The sequence below is a fragment of the Solanum dulcamara genome, chromosome 4, assembly GCF_947179165.1.
Source record: "Solanum dulcamara chromosome 4, daSolDulc1.2, whole genome shotgun sequence".
In the NCBI taxonomy this organism is placed as follows: Eukaryota; Viridiplantae; Streptophyta; class Magnoliopsida; order Solanales; family Solanaceae; genus Solanum; species Solanum dulcamara.
The window spans coordinates 16,013,854-16,037,167 of NC_077240.1; the positions used below are offsets into that span (position 1 = coordinate 16,013,854).

General features: G+C 38.4%; 1 protein-coding gene across 2 annotated transcripts in view; it reads right to left on the minus strand.

The window, feature by feature from the left end:
- The window catches only part of LOC129886604 (BEACH domain-containing protein C2), a 38,596-nt gene extending 15,650 nt beyond the window's left edge, over positions 1–22,946 (minus strand). Inside the window, exons 1-14 of one of the 2 annotated variants that reach the window (XM_055961366.1) lie at positions 22,874–22,945; positions 20,791–22,739; positions 16,099–16,883; positions 13,769–14,473; positions 12,068–12,202; positions 9,604–9,708; positions 9,118–9,231; positions 7,667–7,743; positions 6,736–6,817; positions 4,166–4,486; positions 3,082–3,704; positions 1,361–1,445; positions 1,016–1,210; positions 33–578 (exon numbers count right to left, since the gene is read on the minus strand). In XM_055961366.1, coding sequence (XP_055817341.1) covers positions 33–578; positions 1,016–1,210; positions 1,361–1,445; positions 3,082–3,704; positions 4,166–4,486; positions 6,736–6,817; positions 7,667–7,743; positions 9,118–9,231; positions 9,604–9,708; positions 12,068–12,202; positions 13,769–14,473; positions 16,099–16,883; positions 20,791–22,738 — 5,721 coding nt within the window. In that variant the 5' untranslated portion in view covers position 22,739; positions 22,874–22,945. Of the gene's footprint in view, positions 1–32; positions 579–1,015; positions 1,211–1,360; positions 1,446–3,081; positions 3,705–4,165; positions 4,487–6,735; positions 6,818–7,666; positions 7,744–9,117; positions 9,232–9,603; positions 9,709–12,067; positions 12,203–13,768; positions 14,474–16,098; positions 16,884–20,790 lie in introns of both variants that reach the window. The other variant, XM_055961365.1, reaches the window with a different exon arrangement.
- Between the last annotated feature and the right edge of the window lie 368 nt (positions 22,947–23,314).

Sequence of the window (23,314 nt, forward strand, 5' to 3'; positions counted from 1 at the left end):
AAAAAGACTAGTGGCAAGTGTATGAAGATGACCTCTGATCGCTGCATGTTTCTGGCTAAAGCTAAACTTCCAACAAGGACAGCAATGAATTTGTAAGACAGGGCATTAAAATCTTTCCCATACACAGATTTAGTATCAACTGACTGCAAACATTCCATCCACGCTGTTCCCATGGCTTCAGAAACATTCCATCTCATCACGCGTCCCATGTCGCTTCTACTCCGTCGCTGTGCTGATGTAGCCATTGCCACTGCACTGAGACCTCTTCCTGATCCTATCTTTGCATTGCGTTCAAGGTCTCGTGCAGCAGCCAATGCCGCTGCTTTTGCTGCCGCCTTGTCCTTGGGAATAGCTGGAGATTTGCTAGGTGCCTCTATAGGTTTCTGAAAACTTGAAAACGTATGAAGTCTAGCCGCTTTGCGCTCTAGCAATGAAGAATCCCGCTTTAGATGTGTGGTTGTTGCTGGTGCTGGAGCTTCCCCTCCAGCAGCGCCAGCAGCTAGCATTGCCAGTGCCATAGCAGCAGGTGGAGATGCAAAAGCAGCAGCCCAGCTAGGGGATATCATAGACAGAGCAGCCTGAAAAAAAGAATATCTTAGTTCTTGGAGATTAACATATACAGAAGACTTTAGTAAATTCTTAGAAGCAACTGACTAACAAAATGCAGCAGCATTAGTCCAATGTTTCATAGCTGAAGAAAGAAAGACTGTATAAACAAAAGCGGAATTTACTCATTTGCGGTAACAGAAGTAAAAGAAAGCAATGTCAGTGATGGACAACATAAAAACTGCAGATATGAATGGTAACAGAAAGCCAACCACAAAGGCATAAGCTGGAAGTGCCAGATTCTAATTAATTAACAGAAATATTTCAACAATAATGATAACTGTAAAGACCTTGTCACTTTATTCAAGATTCTTTTGCCAAACTCCAACTCTCAAGAAAGTTTGGAGACTTACAGTAAAATCTAGACTGAAATTTCATCACTATGTACATGGAAGTCTAATATATCTACCTCAAGGGGTAAAGCATCTGCAGCCAATGATCGGTCATCAACAACAAAAGGATTTACACCATCTGCAGTCGCCAGTTCATGAATTCCTGCCAAAAGGGGTCGCCACCTCCTTAAGGTTGCAATGAAAGGTGGTAAAATAACCTCTAGGTATTGCTTCCTTAGAGGAGTTCGATCCCTACCAACAGCATGCCAAACCTGCAAATACAGGTGACAGAAACATGAATCAAAATACTGAAAGCATCAGAAACATAATGTACGGCTAAACTATAAGAACGAAAGAGTTCTATCTTAAACCTCCCTATAATTGCTGACTCAGACAAGTCACAAGGTAGATATAATACTAACCTCAGAGAACATAACACAGGAGGCAACCAACACTCTCTGTCTTCTGGACTCAGAAATAGGCATGTTGAGAATTGGTGAAAGCACGCTGTCCACAAAAAATTGAGTAATGAGCAGGATTCCAATTAGCATAAACAGAGATATCAGAATAAATATTACTATTACTAATCAAGCATGTGGTCATAGCAGACAGCTAGCATACATGATAGCGTAATTATTTTTCTTATTCTTTTAATAATAATGGTGTTCGGACCAGCTTGCGTGCACCTAAACTATTCCACCGGGTACATGGTACCTCCTACCAGCACAGGTACCATGTAACTCTCCCCACCAAGATGGAAAGAAATCACCTAATATTTTTTTCTTGGCAGGGATTTGAACTTTCGCCCATAAGTTTTAGACCCACTTTTCATTGACACCCTGGGTGCCATAAAAGATAGTGTAATTATGATAAAGAAATATAAGCATATGGCCATAAGTACCGACACAACAAGAGCTAATGAAATAGGCAGACATAATAGGAGAATATCCAACTATGAAAGTAATAGGATGCCAAACTTACTGGAGAAACTTAAATTGGCAAAAGAAACCAGCAAACAAGAAAAAAACAAAATAAAATACAAAAATATTGACATTACCTCGAAAAAAATACAGAAATGTTGACATCACCAAAAGCTAGAAGCTAATGCCGAGGGGTACAACTACAAAATGCTAAAGGGCAACTCTTAGGGGTGTTAAACGAACTAGGACAAATTTGGCAAGTTAAAATGATTTGAGTAGGTCAAAGTCCAACATGTCCAACTCAAAATCAATTTTTCATTTGTTCGTTTATCTTTTTAATCTCTATGTTACTAAAAATGATTTATTTTACGATAAAATCAAATTATATCTCTATTCAAAAGTTTTGTTCTTTTCATTTCCTTTTTTTTGGACAAACTATAGTATGGTTAATTTGGACCAGTAATGTTGTTCAAGTTGCCAATCATTTTTTTATAACTATGGCGTTTGGGCCAGCTTGCCCGCACCTCGACTAATTTACACAGTATTTTTGCCTTCGCTGGAATTTGAACCAGAGACCTCAAGTTTCTCAACTGACTTTATTGACCACGAGACCACACCCTTGGGTGCTCAAAGTTGCCAATCTTTTGGATGGGTTAATTTAGGTTCTACCCATTTTAACCTTTAAATGAATACAGTACTAACCTTGAAAATTTAGGCAAGTTACATGTTTATGGGTATAAATTTACGCCAATATCAAGGAAGATATTTGGTATGTTTTCTTTAAGACGAGTTATTGCAATTAACAAATCATCACACTGCTCTGAGAGCATGTTAATATAAAAATTACTTCGGGAAAAAAATTGAAATTTGTTAATAAGTTAAGAGTTATAGAGTAGTGTAAGTGTTAGTATGAAATTAGAACATTAAATTGTACTGCATGTCTATAAATAGGTATGCTTTGCATAGTATAATCATCAAGTCTTCAGTATATCTTTTCTTGTTCTTGTTCTTTTTCTTTTTGCTTCCAGAGGTTTTAGTATCCGAAACTTTAGTGATCTCATTCTCACTCTAGTAAGTCACCTTAAGGTTCACGTGCGATTTATGGTACCTTAACCAGAAGTCTTGTGAATATGCAAAACCTTAAAAAGTTTGAAAACAGAAACACAAACAAAAAGAAGAAAGAGGAAAATTGAGTAGCTCAAAAAAGGTCAGCATATTGATACCTCCATAACAATGAGGATCGTGGTTTTCTTGATGGTATACGAGCATTCACATCTAAAATAGAAAGATTGCTGGTCTGTCTACGAAAACCCTCTGACGTCCCATCTTCTGTGTTTCCATGCCTCATTAGCATCTGATTTCCACCATCATCTTCCTCCCTTAATGAGACAAGCACCATTCGCATCATGCAAAGAAAAGGCTGGTCACTGTCTAACAATTGATATAGTGCTGCCATGCCTCCCATTCCAGTACCTGATCCTCCTCCAATACCTAGACCACCACCCAGACCAGACTCATCTAACAACAGTGCTTCTAGCATTGCAACCGACTTCTTTACTAAAGGAAGTTCAATCCAGTTTCCATCAGCATCTTTTTCCAATGTAGAATTCCAAGCTTCCCAACCACTGCCACCACCACCAATAACCGAGGTGTTTGAGGGAAGGCCAACTCCATACCATAATCGACTCCTGTATTTCCACCCCTCAGCTAAATCTAAGGTACAGCTGCCATATGACACAAATGCGCAAGAAACAGATTCATAAGGTTCAGTAGCTGCTGCTGCAGCTAGCCGTTCCATCACAGTTGCAGATATCTGTCCATTAGGATCAGCCATTGACGCAAGAACCTAGTTGAAACCAGCATCAGTAAACTAAGTTCAATGAACAAGAAACCAAATATAATATTGTAAACTGTTACAAGCATTTCAATATGGTCTGTCCAATAAATCTGGCTATAAACATATAGAGAGCATTACAAGCACGAGTGAGAATTACACTTGCACCTTAACCCAGTTAGCAGAGAGATTGAAGATTTTCCAAAACAATTACATGTAGGTGTAGGTGAAAATGCAGCAACCACAGAAGACAAAGGAAATAGAGAACAACGAGAGATGCAGACAAGACCTAGAAGCGGGAACAAACTCCAACAGAACTGTCAGGAAAATATGCACATCACAGAGGTAGAAATAGAAAAGATCTGCAGACTAATGTGACCAGATAGTACTTTTTAAACAAAAGAAAAAGTGGAACAGATAATACTTGAAGAAGAGGAATTACTAAACTCAAACATAAGTCTATAAATACATACATCAAGTGACATTCTTCCAGAGCCATTGGATGATTTACGATCAGCTACAGTGTCAAGAGCGTCTCCACCAACTACACTGGCAGACTGACTACCTACAGGAACAGCATTTGACAGAGGGGAAACAGAACCAGTAGGAACATGTGCAGTCCTGTAAAGTTTGCTCTGCAGCCTCAGATGGTCTTCAACAAGCATTAAAATCACAATGGCATTCTCTACCAAGGCGACAGAAAGTTGAGCCGCATTTTCCGCTCCCAGCTTGGCATCCTTAGCTGACAACCCTTCAGCTGCCACACCAGCAGCAGCTGCGGCGATAACCTGAGTCTGCAGAAAAAGAAAAGCTGGATGTAGACATTGTTGAAGTTTTACAAATGTTAATGTCTCGGGATGCAGAAAAGGTAAGGATGAATTCAATCAGAATATAACAAAAACTTTAATTACTGTGAAGAGGCAAAAAAAAAAGTTTGCTATATTTGATAAGGAGCACAGTGACACCAAGCTAACAGACAAGCAACCATATTTGTGCTAATTATACTCAAGTTCATAGAGAGCAAAACACGCAAATCCTGTCTCTCCCCATACAGATTCTTCTTAGAATTTTTCTGTAGTTCTTTTTTTTCCATGGACGCCTAGTTGGTGCATCATTAATATAATTACTTTGCCTTATCAAACAGAAAATTACTCTGAATTTGACAAAAATCATAACTGGCAGTGAGACCCTAAAACAAAGTTGATTTTGAAATTAAAATAATTCGAAAAGGATCAAGGTGACACCAATGCTCAAGCTAACTTCAAAGGCAACAAATTTGGGGACAATTAAGACTTCAATTACTCCCTCCATCCTGATTCATGTGATTATAAAGAAATAATCCTTGGGTCTAACTCAACCCAAAAGCAAGCTCATGAGGTGAGAATTGTCTAACCATACAAGGAGACCAATTACCCTATCCATGGACGATGTGGGACTTCTGACACCTCCACATGCCCAGGCTGGACATTTAGAAATACAACATGAGGGCCCAACATCGAGTAAACCAATTAATAGGGTGGGTTTGGAGATACCATGATAAGAAATGGACCTTGGACCTAATTCAACCTCAAAAGTTAGCTCATGCGGTGAGGATTATTCTAAGAAAATACAAGGAGACCAATTACCCATCCATAACCAGTGTGAGACTTCAGGCAATGATGTAGTTGACTGCATATGTAGTTTAAGAAAGAAACAAACAAACAAACAATTGAGGGGCAGGCATCACAAAGCATTATCAGAATGAGACAAAAAATTCCCAGCTGGAATGTGAGGGAGTGAATGAAATGGAGCAGAGGATCACCCTGAAATCTCTTATTCAGAGGTGGAAAATTGATATCGTAGGTTTACAGGAAACAAAATTTGAAGAATGGTCACCAGGTCTTGTTCGACAAATTTAGGGGAACAGATGGAGCTATTGGGCTGAGCTTAAAGCCTCTGGTACAATTTGGGACAAAAGATAGTGGACTTGCTCAGGGATACAACAGGGACTGTCTCTACTCTCTTGTTTATTTGAAAGCTTAAAGGAAGATTTTAGGTGGGTCTTTTTAGGGGTTTCATTTCTATCGTTCACACTTTGCTTCTGAAAGAGGAATTGTGGAATGAGTTGGTTGCAGCAAAAGGGCTCTGGGTGATTGGTGGTGACTTCAACATTTGCAGATTTAAAACTGAGAGACTGAATTGTAACCACATATCAATGAAGGAATTCTCAGATTCAATTGAAAACCTTGGTCTTGTGGACTTACCATTACATAGGCCTTTATACACATAGTGTGAGTTAAACCCAAGACCTAATGTAAAGAAATGTATCTTGGTTCTTACTCAATCCTAAAAACTAGATCATAGGGAGGAGGCTTGTTCAAGTCTTATAAGGAGTTCAGGGATCCCATTCCTCACCGAAGTGAGATTCTTTCCATTCATCACACAAACACATGCCCAAAGCCTTTTTTTTTCGGACCGGAGCATGCACATTCATGGACCGAGAGTATATTCACAACTCCTGCTGTACCGCACGGTCCAAGGGCCCCCACATTGGACCCAATAGGCCTGGCCTCTGATACCATGTAAAGAAATGGATCTTGGGCCTAATTCAACCCCAAGAGCTAACTTTTGGGGTTGAGTTAGACCCAAGAACCATTTCTTTACATGGTATCAGAGCCAGACCCAATCCGATGTGGGGCCCAGGGTCCAAGCAACATAGGGAGTGGAAATATCCTGGTCCAGGAATGGGCACACACCAGACTGGACAGTGCAACCTGGATATAGACTCTGGATCTGGGCGTTAGGGGGTGATGAATCCCACATTGGTGAGGGACAAGATCCCTGGACTCCTTATAAGGCTTGGGCAATCCTCCTCTTTGAGCTAGCTTTTGGGTTGTGAGTTAGGCACAAAACCCAATTTGACCAAAAAAAACACTGGAGAAGGTCTTTCTGATATCATACTGAAGATAAAAGTCATTAGCAGAAAAGGAAATAAAACAAAAGAATTATGAAGTCACGTCTTCAGCTTTCATCATAGAGACCGGAGCTAGAAGAATAAGGTTACCTGAACTTGCAACTCCCGTGCAGCAAAATCCAGCAAGCTTCCCAACAGCCTTCTTTTGAAGATGGGCAGTGACTCTTCACGTCTTGGGATATAATGTAAGCAAAATTAAAAACTAATGAGAACCCCAAAATTGCCTTTGGATAGAAACATAAGATGTTGTCTTTGCAGACAAATTATCATATCTAGTAATCACTATCATAGACAGGACAAACACTCGGGAAAAAGTCCAAAAAAATCTACGCATCCAAGTTGTCATCCTCAAACAGTGGTATCAAGATCAGGAAGACCTAATGTGGTTTAGCTCATATGAATTGAAGGAGACAATTGGTAACTAATTTTGTGATGGAATAAGCAGGGTAACGAGTCCAAAAGTACATTTGCAATAGTGGTGTTCCACACAACACTCATGAAACAAGTGGGTCTGAGTCGCCAGAAATATACAAGGTGACTAGCTTTTCCTCTCCCATATGTTGCTGGTTTCAGCAAAGTGGGGAACTTTTCACCAAAACTCTGATATCGTATGAGAAAAACAGGCACGTAAAGACAATTGACTTATGCTAAATCATTTTTATATCCAATTACATAATCATGTTTTCCTGGTGTGAAATACCAGTACAAAGTATAACTATATACACATTAACTATCTAACATAATCTTAAAGAAGTGTAAAGCCAAAATCCAAAATTTCCATTCTACTTCATTTAAACAGATTGAAAATTGCAATAACCAGCGGAATTATTCATGAAAGTACATCTAACAACATACTCAAAATTATTCAATACAAAGCAAGTTTATACAGAAAAAGGGGGGATGGTCTCACTCTAGTACTCCAACATGTAGCACTTCAAAAGAAAAGAGCTTTTCCGAGAGGAAAATCATGCAGCAAAATCAAACACAGGGATCTATTCAACAAACTTGTCAAGGCTAGTACCTGATTCTCAGGTCTCCTGTGCTAGAACCACCCACCATGGAAAGCCATTCTGCACAATGAATTGTAGCTTCAATATCCTGTCCAAAAAAAAATATATCAAATGAAATGTTTGATGCAGATATAAAATAGGAGAATGGCCAGTGCAGGGGATAAAACGAAGAGAAAAATGATTTAGAAATACATATATAAATTAGTCATGACTAATTACTGAAGCTTCCTCAATCCTATCAGGTCAATAAGCAAGAGATATAAAACACCAAAGCAATCTAACACCTGAAAGTCTGAAACAAAAGGAAAATAAGACCGGGAGATGACTCATAACCAAAAATCAGAAAGAGCAATCATCAAGTGTTAAAGTGATTTGAAAGTAGCAAATCTCATTTGCTCATTGTGGTATTGCAAATATAAAGGTTCTTATACATCACTTTATGTGAGTGGAGAGATTAGTGAGTATAAGCCAGTCGAGAACCCATAGGAGGGTTTTGGTTTTTCAAGTCTTAAAAGGGTAGAAGGCTGTGATAAGCAGGTCATGGTTGACATTTTAGAGGGCCTATAGTTGGTGAAAGACAATAGAGAGATAAATAGTGACAGTGGCAGCAGAATTTAGTTGTGTAGGACAGAGAGTAGCAGAAGATTTTAAATTGCTGCTGTCCAAGGAAGGGGAAGGATGAGCACTATAAGATTTCAGGCAAGAGGGGGAACTTGGTCGAAGAAGCCAACCAACATCGTGAAATCCCTTTGGGAGGTCCTTCAAAAACAGGTAGCAAAGTTTTAATGAACAGACTGATTATTTTGAATTGTTCAAGTTGAGGGGAGCTATCTGCAGAGTGCTCTATGAGGAAACAGAAATTAATTAGAGAACAAGCACTGAGAAATTCATGAAAGAGGCCAGTCTCACCTGCACAAAGCAGGAACTATAGAATACACTCTAGAGACCCAGACCACAAGGCTAACTATCAAAGGGCAAACTATGAATCAGAACATTCTGAAACCTGACTAGTGTCTCTATCTTCCCACTTCCATTGGCAAATAAGGTAAATCCAAAAGATATTGGATCCCTAACTTATAACAAAGACTCCAGAAGAACGTTAGCAACCAAGCTCTGGTCTTGATGAAACAAGTATCTTCTCTTTGGCCATATATCTATCATACAAGTCCCTATTTGAGTCCTTCGTGCCCATTCCAAGCAACCAAGAATTAAAAAATGCGTGAAGAATCCAGGACTGATATAATCATTCCAAGACTACCAACATATCCATTCAGCTCTCGGTAGTAAGATATCTTATCCATTAAATCATATAGTGCCAGCTCACCATACAGATAGAATCATTCACCCTATTATTCTCCATCTTAATGAATACACTCTGTTAGTTATCATCCTACTGGTGCTGCACCTATTTTCTAAATGTTTTGATGTCACATGAGAAAAGAAAATGGCTACCAAACTTTACCTGCCATCCATCCTTCTGGCGCATTGAGTGCTCTAACACAATTATAAGGAAGTTGTGTATGAGGTCTTCTATATCTCTCAAGCTTCCTGGGTTAGCAGTCTTACTTGCTCCTGTCTGTCACGGAAAGATCATAAGAATCAAAGTCAGAATCTTTACATTTCTTTTAGCATCTGCTGATATCGGAAAAAGCTCACTCTAACCACTACTTCACAGGGAAAAGAAGTATCAGAAGAGACATTTAGTAGTTCCACCTATGAGCATCACTTTTAAGTTAAAAAGCCAAAAAAAAGTGGATCACTGACCACATGGGAAACTATTCCGGTATACAGAATTACAGGTGCATAAAAAATGCAAGACGACAGGCAACGTGCACAAAAAGTATCAAATTAGTGAAAAACATAACATAATTTTTTTGTATCACTCTTTACAGTGACTTCCAATAAGAAAGATAAGTATTTTTTTGTGAAATAGTATAAAAAATGCTACCTCATAGTTAGATATCAGGATCTCCAATATCCACTCAGGCCACTCATCCATTTTGGTTAGATTGATTCTGTTTTCTGGATGACTGCAAGCCATAATCAGAAGATCCTGAAACCAAACAGAAAATTGAAGTGAGAGAGAGACATGAAAAGAATGTTCAACAAAGAAAACATATGAAGCCAATACATTGAGACAAAGGTGTCATCAAAATAATCCCACCGACCGCTCAACAGGTCAAAACATGAATGAAAAAAAAGTTGCAGGTCTGTAATGTCTTGCAAACTAAGACATTTTCCCTCCCACATCAACTTCAAAAAGAAAAAAATTGAATTTTCCTTGGTTTCTCGCTCTTTAGCAGGTCTAATTTTTTGTCTTCCCCCTTCAACCAGGGACCAAAATGACGAACAAGAAAATGAAAAGAAGAAAATTAATCATGATTTTGCTATGTTCTAGAAAAAAAATTCTCATCTAAGACCCCTTTTATCTCCAATCCTCTTTTCTCCACATATTTCAATGCAAATAAGGAAACTCTGAGATAAATTGTTACCAGATGCAATTTCAAAGAGGACGATGATAATTAATTTAAAAAATTGGAATGTTGCTTGGTTGGGACACATCCCCAAAGATAAGCTCCCTGACTTGTCCAATCGTACTGTAAATGTAACAGCTACCATTGCACAATGAAAAACAAAGTATGGACTGGTGCTAAGGTTTAGAAGGAATTGCCATGATTGGGAGGTTGACAGGATATTCTCAATACTAAAGACGCTGGGAGTCGTTAATGAACAGCCTCCTGAACCCCCACTCCTTGTTATGGGGTACAAACAAGAGGCAAACTTTGACTGTTAGGTCATGCTACAGTTCATCATTAAAAACAAAGTGTCCTACTGAAAATTGGCAATGGAAGATGATTTGGAAAACAAAGCTCCTCTTCGACAGGTTCAGCTAGATTGCAGTACATAATATTTGCCTGACCCTGCATATGTTACATGTGTGCTAGGGAGCTTGAAGATGCAAATCATTTATTTTTGCATTGCCCCACTGCAACACAATTATGGAACATGATAACATTTTTAGCACGAGGGTAGGCTATGCCTTCATGAATAAAGCTTAAGTGAGCTGGTCAGGTAGAACAAGCAACATAAATGATTTTTAGCGGTAGTCATCTGTCCTCATTCTCCTCTTTGAATTTCCCTATTGAGTAGGGGTCGGTGTTTGCAAATATGCATTCAGTCAGGCTGGAAAAAAACAGAGATGTTGAAGTGATGCCAAGTCCAATGGCAATGCCGTCGCAATGCAAGCTCTCGGTTAACAAGCCAACCTCGTCCGCTCGAAAGGACACAACCTTGGCCAACCTTCTGACTCCTCTCCTCGCTGTGCCATTACCAAAGGTCCGACTGCCCCTGACCTAAAACTATTTAGAAACACAGAACTAATGCATTTTGTGGGTCCTTTCGGAGAATGGTTCTACTTTTCACTATTTGTTTTTTTTGACAACAGAAAAATTCCCTGCGGATTAGCTGGCCCAGCCCAGTTGACGCACAGGTTCATACTTCATGGATTATGGACTATGGACATGTCCCTCTACCCTTCTCCCATTCAAATGGCAAACTATAGTCTTTAACAGGGTTCAAACTAGTGACATACACCTACAACACATCCCATGTTATGCTTCCTTTACCACTGAACCACAGCCCTGAGCGCCATATGCATGATCTTACTTTTGATAATCAATAAATTTTCAATTTACTTATTCAAAAAAATGCAAGACATCAGTAACTACTCTCTCAATTTCAATTTGTTTGTCCTACTTTCCTTTTGAGTCCATTTCAATTAATGTCTCTTTTCCTTTTTTGGCAACTCTTTTAATTCCAACTTTCAACATGGCATGTTTAAAACCACAAGATCAAAGGGCATTTTGGTATATAGACTACAACATTCAAAAGTCTTCTTTACTTTTTTTAACTCCATGCCAAGTCAAAATATGACAAACAAATTGAAACGGAGGGAGTACTTAAATCCAACAAACAAGGACTTATTAGCTGACTGTACTGATTCCTCTCCTTGAATTACTTATTGAGAGCTTAACAGTTGACCGTACTGATTCCTCCATCAAAGAAAAACGTATAAAATTAACTATGTAACATTCTTATTATAAACAACTGTGAAACTTGTTATCACAGCCTATACTCGCAAAGATCCTTGTTCAGCCAGAAGGAGTCAGAAGCAATGTTATATTTGCCTTATTCAACAGAAGTAGTTCCGATATTAAAGTTTGATGTTAAATTTTATATAATGAACTCGGAACCAACCGATAACCAAACGCTCAATTTTAAATCAGTCAAGCCCAGTACAAACTTTAGAACACCCACAAATGGTAATGAAGTGCCAAGAGCCAACGACCGCTTCAATACAAAGAAGATAAGGCACAATAAGCTGTTAGGAAAAAGGGGACACAATTCAATACCTGCAATGCTCGGCTTTGCAATGGCTTTGGTGCATATGGAAGTGACCTTAAAAGAATCAATAAAAGTTGGATATGTTCAAACCGATGCCCAGAATCATAGAAGTTCAATCCATCATCTGTTGACGAGGCATTTATCTACATCAGGAGCAAAAAATCTTCAGCTTTATCTTTGATAGACTGCCTAGAGCAGAAACTCAATGGTAAATAGAGTATAGCCCCAAAACTCTTGCATCTATAAATAAAGTGACTATCTGAATGAGTAGCAGAGAGGAAATTCAAAATCCAAACAGTGAGGCATTCAACAAAACTAATCACAAAAAGGATTATATGAGCCCAAAAACAAGATTAGGGAATACTGATCATGGCATAAACTATGTCTAGATACCTGAAAACTGGTTATTTCCAATTTAAAAAAAATCAACTATTAATGGTGCAAAGAAAGGTATAAAAACTGATTTTCATATCAATATCACGCGATTAAATACGGATTTATTACTCACGAGGTAAATAACCCTAATATTGATAAGCAGATTATAGTCGTGTGATTCCAGTTTATCAAATCTTATTCTACTCAATAAAACATAAATTAAGAAAGTTATATTGGTGACATTAACGATACAGTATATAAAGTGCTAGAAGAAAATTATTCAAAGGGGAAGCTAGCTATATAATCTACTTATTAAAAAAAAAATTACTCTTGCATGAGAATCTCCAATACCTAATGAAATCAAAGTCATTATGCCACTTGCTCCGTAAAACACTTGTAGTAAATAAACATACTGCAAGTACCTTATCAAATCTGGGAAAAGTACACATGGCTTATTTGATAGTCTATACACGGTATAATTTCTCCAAAAGATATTCACTAACATCGTATTTTATAGAAGAAAGGGAAGCGATCCTCACTGATATTATCGTTTGAACAACTCAAAGGGATTACTATTATCATGCAGTTTTTTCCATCCAAATTCCAAATGGATGAAAAAGCTGTAGAAGGAATGCTTCTTTAACTTTCAAAGTAAAGCCAAGAAACATATAAACCCTCATATTGATCACAATATAATACAATTCCATCACTTTACATACTTGTTCCAGAACTATTTAAACTACCAGAGGCCAGAGAGATATCTATTACCACATGGTGCATCATACCAAGATGTTGCATAACAGAAATGCATGATGATATGAAGTCTGAGTTGTAACTTGGTCAACTTCCCAGGGCAAACACATACCAAAAGTTTTTTTCTACATGTTTGAGATATTTACAGTTGCCATTCTCTGGCTTACATATCTAAACAGGATAGGCAAGAAAAGGGAAAAGAAAAACAGCAGTGATGATAAAGAGGTATCTACTTTTTGCACCAATAAAGAAGTATTTACCTATTTCAGATGTAAAGCGAGAAGCTAAAAAGGTCATGTATATGTTTGTTACTATGCATATCATCTTCAAGCAGGGACTCTACGCAATGGACTGACTTTCTTTCATCTATTTGAGCATCAGTTCCTACGCAGACATAGTATACTATCTTTTTGAAACACAACAAAGAAAGGAAGTTTTCCTAGAAACGTACTAAGAGGGTTTTCACACAGAAAAAACAATTGATGAAGCAGTTGGCTTTCACAAAGAAAAATTGTCCAAAGAAATGGCAGGAACTGAATGACTAAAGAAGCAGCATATCAAGAGGAAAAGCATATTAATACCGAGGCACCCAATAAAGCTGTGTACACTCTGCCAGTCATGAGCCTATTTGGTGCTGCTTGGAAGGCCTTTTGTAATGCAAAAAGTAGAAGGGAAACCTTATCATCAAACATGGTACCCCCTCCTTCCAGCAACCCCAAAAGGTTGTTTGTCACATCTGGGGGAGCATGTGTACCAAATTTCAGATAGCCTGATGAAACTAAAGCACCCAAGAGGTTAATAATTCCAAGCACAATTTCATCACTTTTATCAACATTGTATGCATTATTCCGAGCATTTTCAGCACTTATTGAAAAGCTTATACCACCCAGGTTTTTTAGAAATGCATTCTCTGGGATAGACTGCATCTTTTCAATAGTAGACCTAGTGGAAATTGTTGCGCCCGCACCATTGAAGGACTCAGGTACAGATTCCATTGCATTCAAACTTGTCTCTCTTTCTTTTGTATATCCTGTTTCACCAACTTCACTACTTCCCATGGGACAATGTGCCTCAGTATCCAGTTCAGCTTCCTGGGCTGATGCAGTAGTGGTATTATGATCTACAGTGGATAAATCATCACAATCTCCAATCTTAACTTCTCGCTGCAATAGGACAAGAAGTGTTTCTATACCACCACCAGACAAAAATGCGTCAGCAAAGGTTTGAGCCCTGGACATATTTGGCTGCACAACCAACCTGTACATGAGATGTAGCACCCTGGCAACCTGAAATAACAAAAGTATTATATTAGACTCAAATAGAAAATAAGGCACGTCCGTTGGGAAGTATCAATTAAGAAAATGAAGTATCAAGAAAGTTCTCTTTTAAGAATAAGATTTTATTCCCCAATATACAGAAGTTAGTAAAGACAACAAAACACCTCTTGTTCACTGTACAGCCATATGTGGGAAGTGTTCCTAAACATTATTGTGGACAATGTCATGCCTTTACTTAAAGAGTTATTTTGCTGCTGGAGTGGATGCAGTTAGAAAAGACTGAGACTAGAAGGGTATTTGGAGGATAATACCAGCCTCATCTTATGTGTTTTGAGGAACGAGAAAAAGCAGAGGTGCTTTGGAGGAAAGACTACAGCTGTACATATAGTAAAGTGCAAAAGGTCTTAGACTGTATCAAAAGAGCACAAAATGTCTTAGTTTGTTAGTTATCTGGTGAATTTACTGCATGTGCATGATGAAAAGAATATGACAGATTTCATTAGCTCATTTTTACTTTCTCAGTCAAGTTTTCGGCAGATGGTAATTATCAAATAACTGGCACAAACTTTATCAAAGAGCACTAAAAAGAGCAAAATTTTAAAATTCAAATTGAGAAGTGTTTCTTGAAAACTACTTTATGCTATTAGAGTTGTTCCTCTTTCTTATCCAAATATGAAAACCAAATTACAATATTTTTAACTCAATAATGGTATGAAATTTTAGGACATGATACATGTAACAGCAACAACATACCCAGTTAAATCCCACAAGTGAGGTCTGGGGAGGCTAGGATGTAAGCAAACCTTACCACTACCTTGTGAAGATAGACAAGTTGTTTCCGAAAGACCTTTGGCTCAAGTGCAACAAATTCCGGTATAAAGAAGAAGGAGACAATTAAGAAAATATAGCAAATAACAAGGAAACAGTGCAAAAGTTTACCAGAGAGGAGCCAAAACAACAATAGAATCATGTGAAAATCGAAACAACATAAACAACATACTAGGATAGAATATTAAAAACAATAATAAACAATGATAGAAATAAAAAACAAGAACTACAATAATAAAACTAGTACCATCGCAAACAACAGCCACCCTAATAAGAAATTGCCTATAATGTGTACCATTATGAGTAAGATACTATGGATACTACAAGTAAGAAAACCATAAGAACTTATTTGATTAGTCCTTTTGCACTTTTTAAGATCGAAGAAATATGAGCATATTCAAATATAGTATCATCAAACAGTGTGAGCGTCTAAAAGTAAGGTTACTGAAATGAGACACTGATAACTAGAAAATAAGTTAATAATTACGAAACAGGAAGATCTCAAGCGACAAAAGAATATGGTGTGAAAAAACTGACAAGATTTGAAGAATAAAGATACAACAGAGTAAAAAGTTTGAGAAAACTACTACGAGTGTATTCTTGAGTGACTAAGAAAATATAAATACTTAATATAATAGATGTATATGTCAATCAAAGCTCAAAACAAAGACATAATAATCCGTCAAAACTAGACACCAACAAGGAACGGTAGTCTAAGTTTTCTTATAAAGAGCAACAAGAGACTTATTTAAACTAGAAACTTCCCCACCACTCAGCATACTTATATACAAAAAACTGCACGTTACCTGATTTGGCTGTGGACAATCCACCATGAAACCAAGCAAACAACGGACATCATTTGTAGCTACCGAAGGAGGCGCAGCCACAACTAGGAGTTCAATAACAACTAAGAGTTCATCAACCAAAGCGTTTACTTCACCCACAGGACGTGTTTCGTCATTCATAAATGTATCGGTAGAGTCACTTTCACGGCTAGTCCAATAACATCTCCTGCAGCCATCTAGAAGCATTTGAATTGCATTAGCATCACGCATCACAGATGACTCTGTGAAAACCATATCTGCAAGAGAGGAGAGAAGCTTCTTCTGAAGACCATAACTGCATAAGCTCCAAATCTTCAGATCCAGTAGAAGCATACTGAAAAGCTGCACCTTGAGTGTGTGGTTGTTCTTTTGTGATTGGCATAACGAAACGACTGCTGCTACAAGCGCCTCATCCCCAACTCCATCACGCTTCGCAACATCAAGGGAGGACAAAGTTTGTAGAAGGTAGTTTAAGATTCTTGACAGGACTTCTGGACCTTTTCTACGGCTCAACTCTTCATTGTTTCCAGGATGTTCAATGGCCCTAGAGATGATTCTGAATATGGGAGCGGCAATAGCAGTTGTGGCTAATGATAAAGAAAGGTCACCTTGCTGAGGTTCCAAGCTATTCTCTTTCACATTACTCACTGCCAAAGGAAGTAAGGACATGGGACCTCCATACGCCAATGCCCAAAGAGCTTCCGTTGGACGCATTCTTGTTGCAACATGGACTTGCCCAAGGATCTCTGCAGGTCTTCTAAGCACACCTGAAAGATTCAGAATCATTAACAATAATAGATAGACAACAGTTACATTCTTCAAGCTACATTTAGAAGAGACAAAATAAACATGTGAGGTTAAAAAAAGATAAACCTTGGTTACTTACATGTCTTTGTACCAAATGAAAGAAAGACATAAAGAGGGAGGGCCAGAGAGAAAGAGAGGTATCAGATTCAATTTGTGTACAGAAAAAATTTGCCAAGCACTCATTCATCCAAAATGATTTTATGTTTTAGAATTTGAAACTTAATAAGGTCACATTCAGAATTGCAACAACTATAGCCACACTCTGAAAGTTTGAGAGAGGGTAGTGGAGATGAGGGTGAGGAGAGGTGTGGCTATTTTCGTGAATCAATTCGGGATTCATGCTTCTTGTTGGGACGCTCAACTGCAGAAGTCACATGCTTCATGTTGGGGCTCTCAACTGCAGAAGTCGTTCGTCTTGTAAGGAGACTAGTGGATCAGTATAGAGAGAGGAAGGACATACAGGTGGTATTCATTGACCTAGAAAAGGCTTACGACAAAGTCCTAAGAGAGGTTATAAATAGATGCTTGGAGGTTAGAGGTGTACTGGTAGCGTACACTAGGGCGATCAAGGACATGTAGGATGATGTCAAGACTGCAGTGAAGGCAATGAGAGGAGACTCGGAACACTTTCCAGTTGTGATGGGGTTACACCAGGATCAACTTTTAGTTCGTTTTTATCTATCGGATGAATTGACGTGGCATATCTAAGTAGAGAGGTCATGTTGTATGTTATCTGCGGATGACATAATTCTGATTGACGAGACACACGGAGGAGGTAACGATAAACTGGAGGTTTGGAGATAGACCCTGGAGTGTGCAAGTTCAATGACATAACGTATGAGGCTAGTGTGGAAATGAGGCTTGAACATAGACAATTCAAAAAAGAAGTTTCAAGTACCTTGGGTCCATTATCCAAGAAAATGGGGAGATTGATTATGATGTTAAAACACCAAATTAGTGCAGGGTGGATGAAATGGAGGTTAACGATACACTGGAAGTTTGGAGACAGACCCTGGAGTGTGCAAGTTTAATGACATAACGTATGAGGCTGGTGTGGAAATAAGGCTTGAACACAGGCCATTCAAAAAAGAAGTTTCAAGTACCTTGGGTCCATTATCCAAGAAAATGGGGAGATTGATGATGATGTCAAACACCAAATTAGTGTAGAGTGGATGAAATGGAAGCTCGCATTCGGAGTCTTGTGAGACAAAAAAGTGGCACCAAAACTTAACGGGAAGTTCTACAGGGTAGTGGTTAGACCGACTATGTTGTAGGCTGCAGAGTGTTGGCTAGTCAAAAAGTCTCACATTCAGAAATGAAAGTTGCACAAATGAGGATACTACGACGCATGTGTGGGCATACTAGGAGGAATAGGATTAGAAATGAAGATATTCGGAACAAGGTAGGAGTGGCTTCAATGGAGGACAAAATGCAGCAAGCGAGGTTGAAATGGTTTGAGCATGTGAAGAGGAGAGGCATGGATGTCGCAATGCGTAGGTGTGAGAGGTTGGCTATGGATGAGAGGTAGTTGTAGGCCAAAGAAGGATTGGGGAGAGGTAATTTGACAAGACATGGCGCAGCTTCAGCTTATTGAGGACATGACTGCAGATAAGAAGTAGTGGAGAAGACAGATTAGGGAAGAAGGCTAGTAAATAGTTGAGTGTTATCATGCTTATTCTTCCATGCTAGTAGTCATAACATTACCTTTGTAGTTTCTTGTCCTTCGATTTTTTATTACTATTTCTCGTTTAGTGAACTTCAATTATTGTTTTATTTTGTTGTAGTTACTGTCCATAATTGTTTTGTTGTAGTTATTGTTCAGAATAATTTCTTATACTCATACTTTCTATAGTATTTTGTCATGGCTTCTTCACTTCCATTATTTCTTTCCATACTGTTTTGAACTGTTTTTTCCTTGAGTCAACTGTCTATCGGAAACAATCTCTCTACCTCCAAGGTAGGGCGGTAAGGTTTGCATACACTCTACCCTCCTCAGACCCACTTTGTGGGGTTACACTGGTATGTTGTTGTTGTTGTTGTAATAGAATATGAAACTTAAAAGCTCCCTTATTGAATAGGAAGCTCTAGAATGTGAAACTTAAAACTTCAATTATTGAATAGGAGAAAGAATAAATGAATGTGAACAGCACAACCAAGAAAAGAATTGTTAACAAGAAATCTACTCAATACAACACCGCCACCTCCAAACCCATTGACCCCTGTCTAAAATATACACATAGGGGAGGTTTGGCCATGTAAATGTTTTAATATTTTTGCTTTGGAAAACATGTTTGGCCATAAAACTCTCGAAATCAACTTGACGTTGAATTCCAAAATTTTCAATAATTTAAAAACAAAGAGGGACTTAAAATGCCCCTCAAGCCTCAACTATTTAAATTGGTGCAAAATTACCCTCCATCCACCTTACAGTCCCCAAATACTCCGAACATCAACCTTTTGGTTCAAAAATACCCTCAATATCAACCTTTTAGCTCATATTTTTCCTTATTTTTAACAGCTCCCCTAAAGTAAAATCATTAAATATTTATTTATTATGTTGCCTAATTTGATTGGTCTAAATTTAAACCCTTCTCAAATAAATAATAAAAATAACATATGATTCATATTTTGACCCGATACACTTGAAAAGAATATTCAAAAAACTATTAATTTTATGATATCTTCCTATTGGCCTATTTTAAATCAACCCCCAATTTATTATAACCCAACTTATAACTAGTGATCCGACTAAAATTCATACTCGCCCCACCTAATTGTCTATCTAAAACAAATAATATTATGTTTTATTAATATAAAATTTTCTATCAATTATCCAATTGTCTTGTTCATTATTATTTTTTTAATCTCTTATTCTTAATTAGGATATTAGGGACTCAAATTTGAAATGAACTTACAGGTTCATATTTTTTTAATTTGTATTATTATCATGGTGGGGGCGGGGTGGGGTGGGAAAAGGAGAAAAGGGCTATTTTCATTCTTTTGCTTTGAATTTCGGGCACACAAAAGAAAAATGTAGTGTACGTACATTGTTGCTTAATTAAATCAGCTTCTATTGAACTAATTATTTCTATATGAATGTCGTCGTTATTTTCCTCCCTTCTTTTGTCTTGAAAAAGATTAAAATTTAAAATGGTGGACAAGATCGAAGAAGGAAAAAAAAGTGGAAGAGAGAGAAGGGGGGGGGGGCGGGGAGGTGAGTGTAGATAGTAGAGGACTAACCTTTTTTTTAATTTACTATGGAACCCAAAATTAGGCTAATCATATGAGCCCATATATTAAGTAATTTCAAATTATTTTAACTGAGAATGGCCTAAATGCCCTTAAACTATGAGATTTGGTACAATATTGCCCTCCATCCAACCTTATGAGTGTGGGCCGTTAGAAATAAGGATATGTTTGAGCCAAAAGATTGACGTCGGGGATATTTGGAGGCCGAAAGTTGGACTGAAGGTAGTTTTGTACCAATTCAAATAGTTGAAGGGCATTTTAGGCCCTTCTCCGATTTAAAAAACACCAAAGTTGTTTTCACTTTTTTCACTCAAAAATACTCGCAAAAAATCAAACACAACTCCAATTTGTATTCATGGCCAAACACAACTCCAGCTTTCAAATATCATTTTTCACTTTGAAAACAAAACTACATTTTTCAAATACTAACAATTTTGGTAGTCAAACGCCCTCAAAGTTAAATGTAGACAGATGGGGTGGTCTAAGTATGAAGTTTAAATGATCAGTGCTAGCAACTCTAAAGCATCAAGCTTTGTAGACTTGTGATAATAATCTAGAAGATAATAGACATCATAATTGATATTGATATGTGCTGTAAATGTAACAGAATTGTCAAACCTGCTGAACCAGAAGGAGAAGCATCTGGACAAAAACGTCCACTGAGCAAGCCAGGATGATAGAGGAGATGAAGACATCCTGAGATTTCAGCATCCAGAACAGAACTTTCTTCAGACAACTTTTGCACGTAGTCATTTGTTGCTAACCACGGTGAGCCAGCTCCATGACCAAAAGAAGGAAGCACATCTCCTCCCCTAGAAGCTAAACGTGCCATTTTTTCTGGCCCAATTGGTTCCTTAAAAATGTATACAGGGCCCATCTCAGCAAACAAAGGGCATTGACGACGACGACGTTGTAATCCAGCCATAGTTGGGGGTGGATTAGTCCCAATACAGCAGAATGCAAGCGGCTTGGATATTCGGGGAAAGTCAAATGGTCGACTCTCATATAATGATCCATCTATGTACAGCCTCAGTTCACTATCTGCTTTCCCGATGAGCCCTTGCTTACAAGAGTGTTCAAGACCAATAAAGTACCAACACTGTGGCTTGAACGCGTGAGTGAAATGCAGAGAAGACTTCCTTCCTTTCCCACTACCGCTTTCAACCACCAAAAATTGGGCATGAAAGTATGCTTCAATCCCTTGATTATCAGCTGACAAGAAGCTGAAGAGCCGTGGCATGTGAGCTGTGCCTTCCCCAGCCAGTGCAGTGGCTGCAGCAGCAGCTGACATCGCAGATGATTTTCCTGACGTGGCAGCTGCAGCGGCAGCAATGGCAGCTGCTGCAGTTGCTGTATTTAGAGTATCAGCAAAGGACTCAATGTAGATCCATGTAGCAAATGCATATCCATTAGTAAAAGGCCAGCGACTCTCCCCTGGACCCAGCAAGCCAGAACTTTCACCATCAAATTCAAAGGTGCATGCTGGACCTCTTGACTCTTTCCCACTCATGGCCTTCTCCAAAGAAAGCAATAAACGAGCTGCCCACTTAGTGGCAAGTGTTTTTGTGACTACTTGAAACCAACCGTGCAGATCCCTTACACTAAGAGAATATGCAGCTAAGTGTTGAATGCAAAGGCATAAAGGAGTCCCATTCCATCTTGATGGCTCTGAAGTAGCAAAATCCTGACTAAATATCTTTTCAGCCGAATGCAGCAGGACATGCAACAAACCAGCTGTAGAGCACATTGCTCGGTTTCTAGTGCAAGCACGCAAAATAGCAAGCAAACCTTTAACCATGCGAGTCCTAGGTGACATGAGACCTGCAATGTCCCCAACGGAGGGAAGCCAAGGAATGAGTTCGCCTGCCACAATGGCTGCTCTAGAGTTCAACATCACACTTGGCGGATTATTATCCTCATCATCCTCAAAACACTCAACCCCTCCCATGGTGGCGAGAAGTGAATCAACTACCAGAAATGCAATAGAGTCAGCATCATCTCCAGTTCCAAAACTCTCAACACCACTTACAACATTTTTCAGCTTGTCCAAGCCTTCAGGCTTTCCCATAATAGCAGAGTCTACTAAATGCAATAGTTCTGGTTCCACATTTGGCACAACCTGTTTTGTCTTAGGTTTTGGTGGTGATCCAAATGGAGAATATGTATCATCCCCATAGGAATACAAGGCAGAATCCACCGAAGAAGAAGACTGTCTGGTTTCATCTGTATCCATAAATTGCCTATCAGGATTAGGGCTTGAAATATCGTTTTCATGGTGCACCTCAATGTCTACATAATCATCCCCAGATGGGATTTTCCCCAAGGAAAATTCAAACTTGTCCTCAGTCCCACCTGAAGACCGCCTTAAATTATCAGATCCTGGAGGTTGATTTAAGCCCCCAACAATCTTATCTTGATCTTTCAATGAAACAATGTCGAATAGCTCAGCATCTACCATAGGAGCTGAAGAAGAATCAACCCCTTTGGAGTCTACATTACTATGTACATTATCTACATTATCACCGCCCAGTTCGTTCTGGGTATTTTTGGGTTTCTCCTCTTCCATTCTGCAAACCCAAATGCTCAAAAATACAATCTTGGAAATGGAATCATAACAATAACGATGGGAAAACTTGAACTATGCACGTTTTTTTCCAACAAAGGCAAAAAGGTCAAAACAAAATGGTAATCAAGATTATACCTTTTCTGAATCTTGATCCAATATCTGGAATTGAAAGATCAAGAAAATGAAGAATCAGCTATGTTGGGTGAGGGGGGGGGGGGGGAAGCGAAATAGAAGGAAAGTTGAGCCAGCCAACTGGACCTGGTGACGATGATGGTTTGGGTTTCGATTAGTCAAATAAAGAGCCCATTTGCTTTCAACAGCCCATTTGTTGTAATTTTCAATTATTTTTCTTTCTTTTTCTTTTTCTTCTTTTGCTTTTTGTGGGGGTGCTAATTGCACATTCTTGTTATAAATTAACTAACTTGACAATTTTATAAAGGAAAAAGAACAAGAGAATAATATAGAAAGTATTAATAGAGAGAGTAGTAATATAGAGAGAGTAATAGTAATTCTCTTCTTTTATGTGTTTTTTGTGTTTTTACATTGAAGTTTAAGGCTATATTTATAGCCTTATTT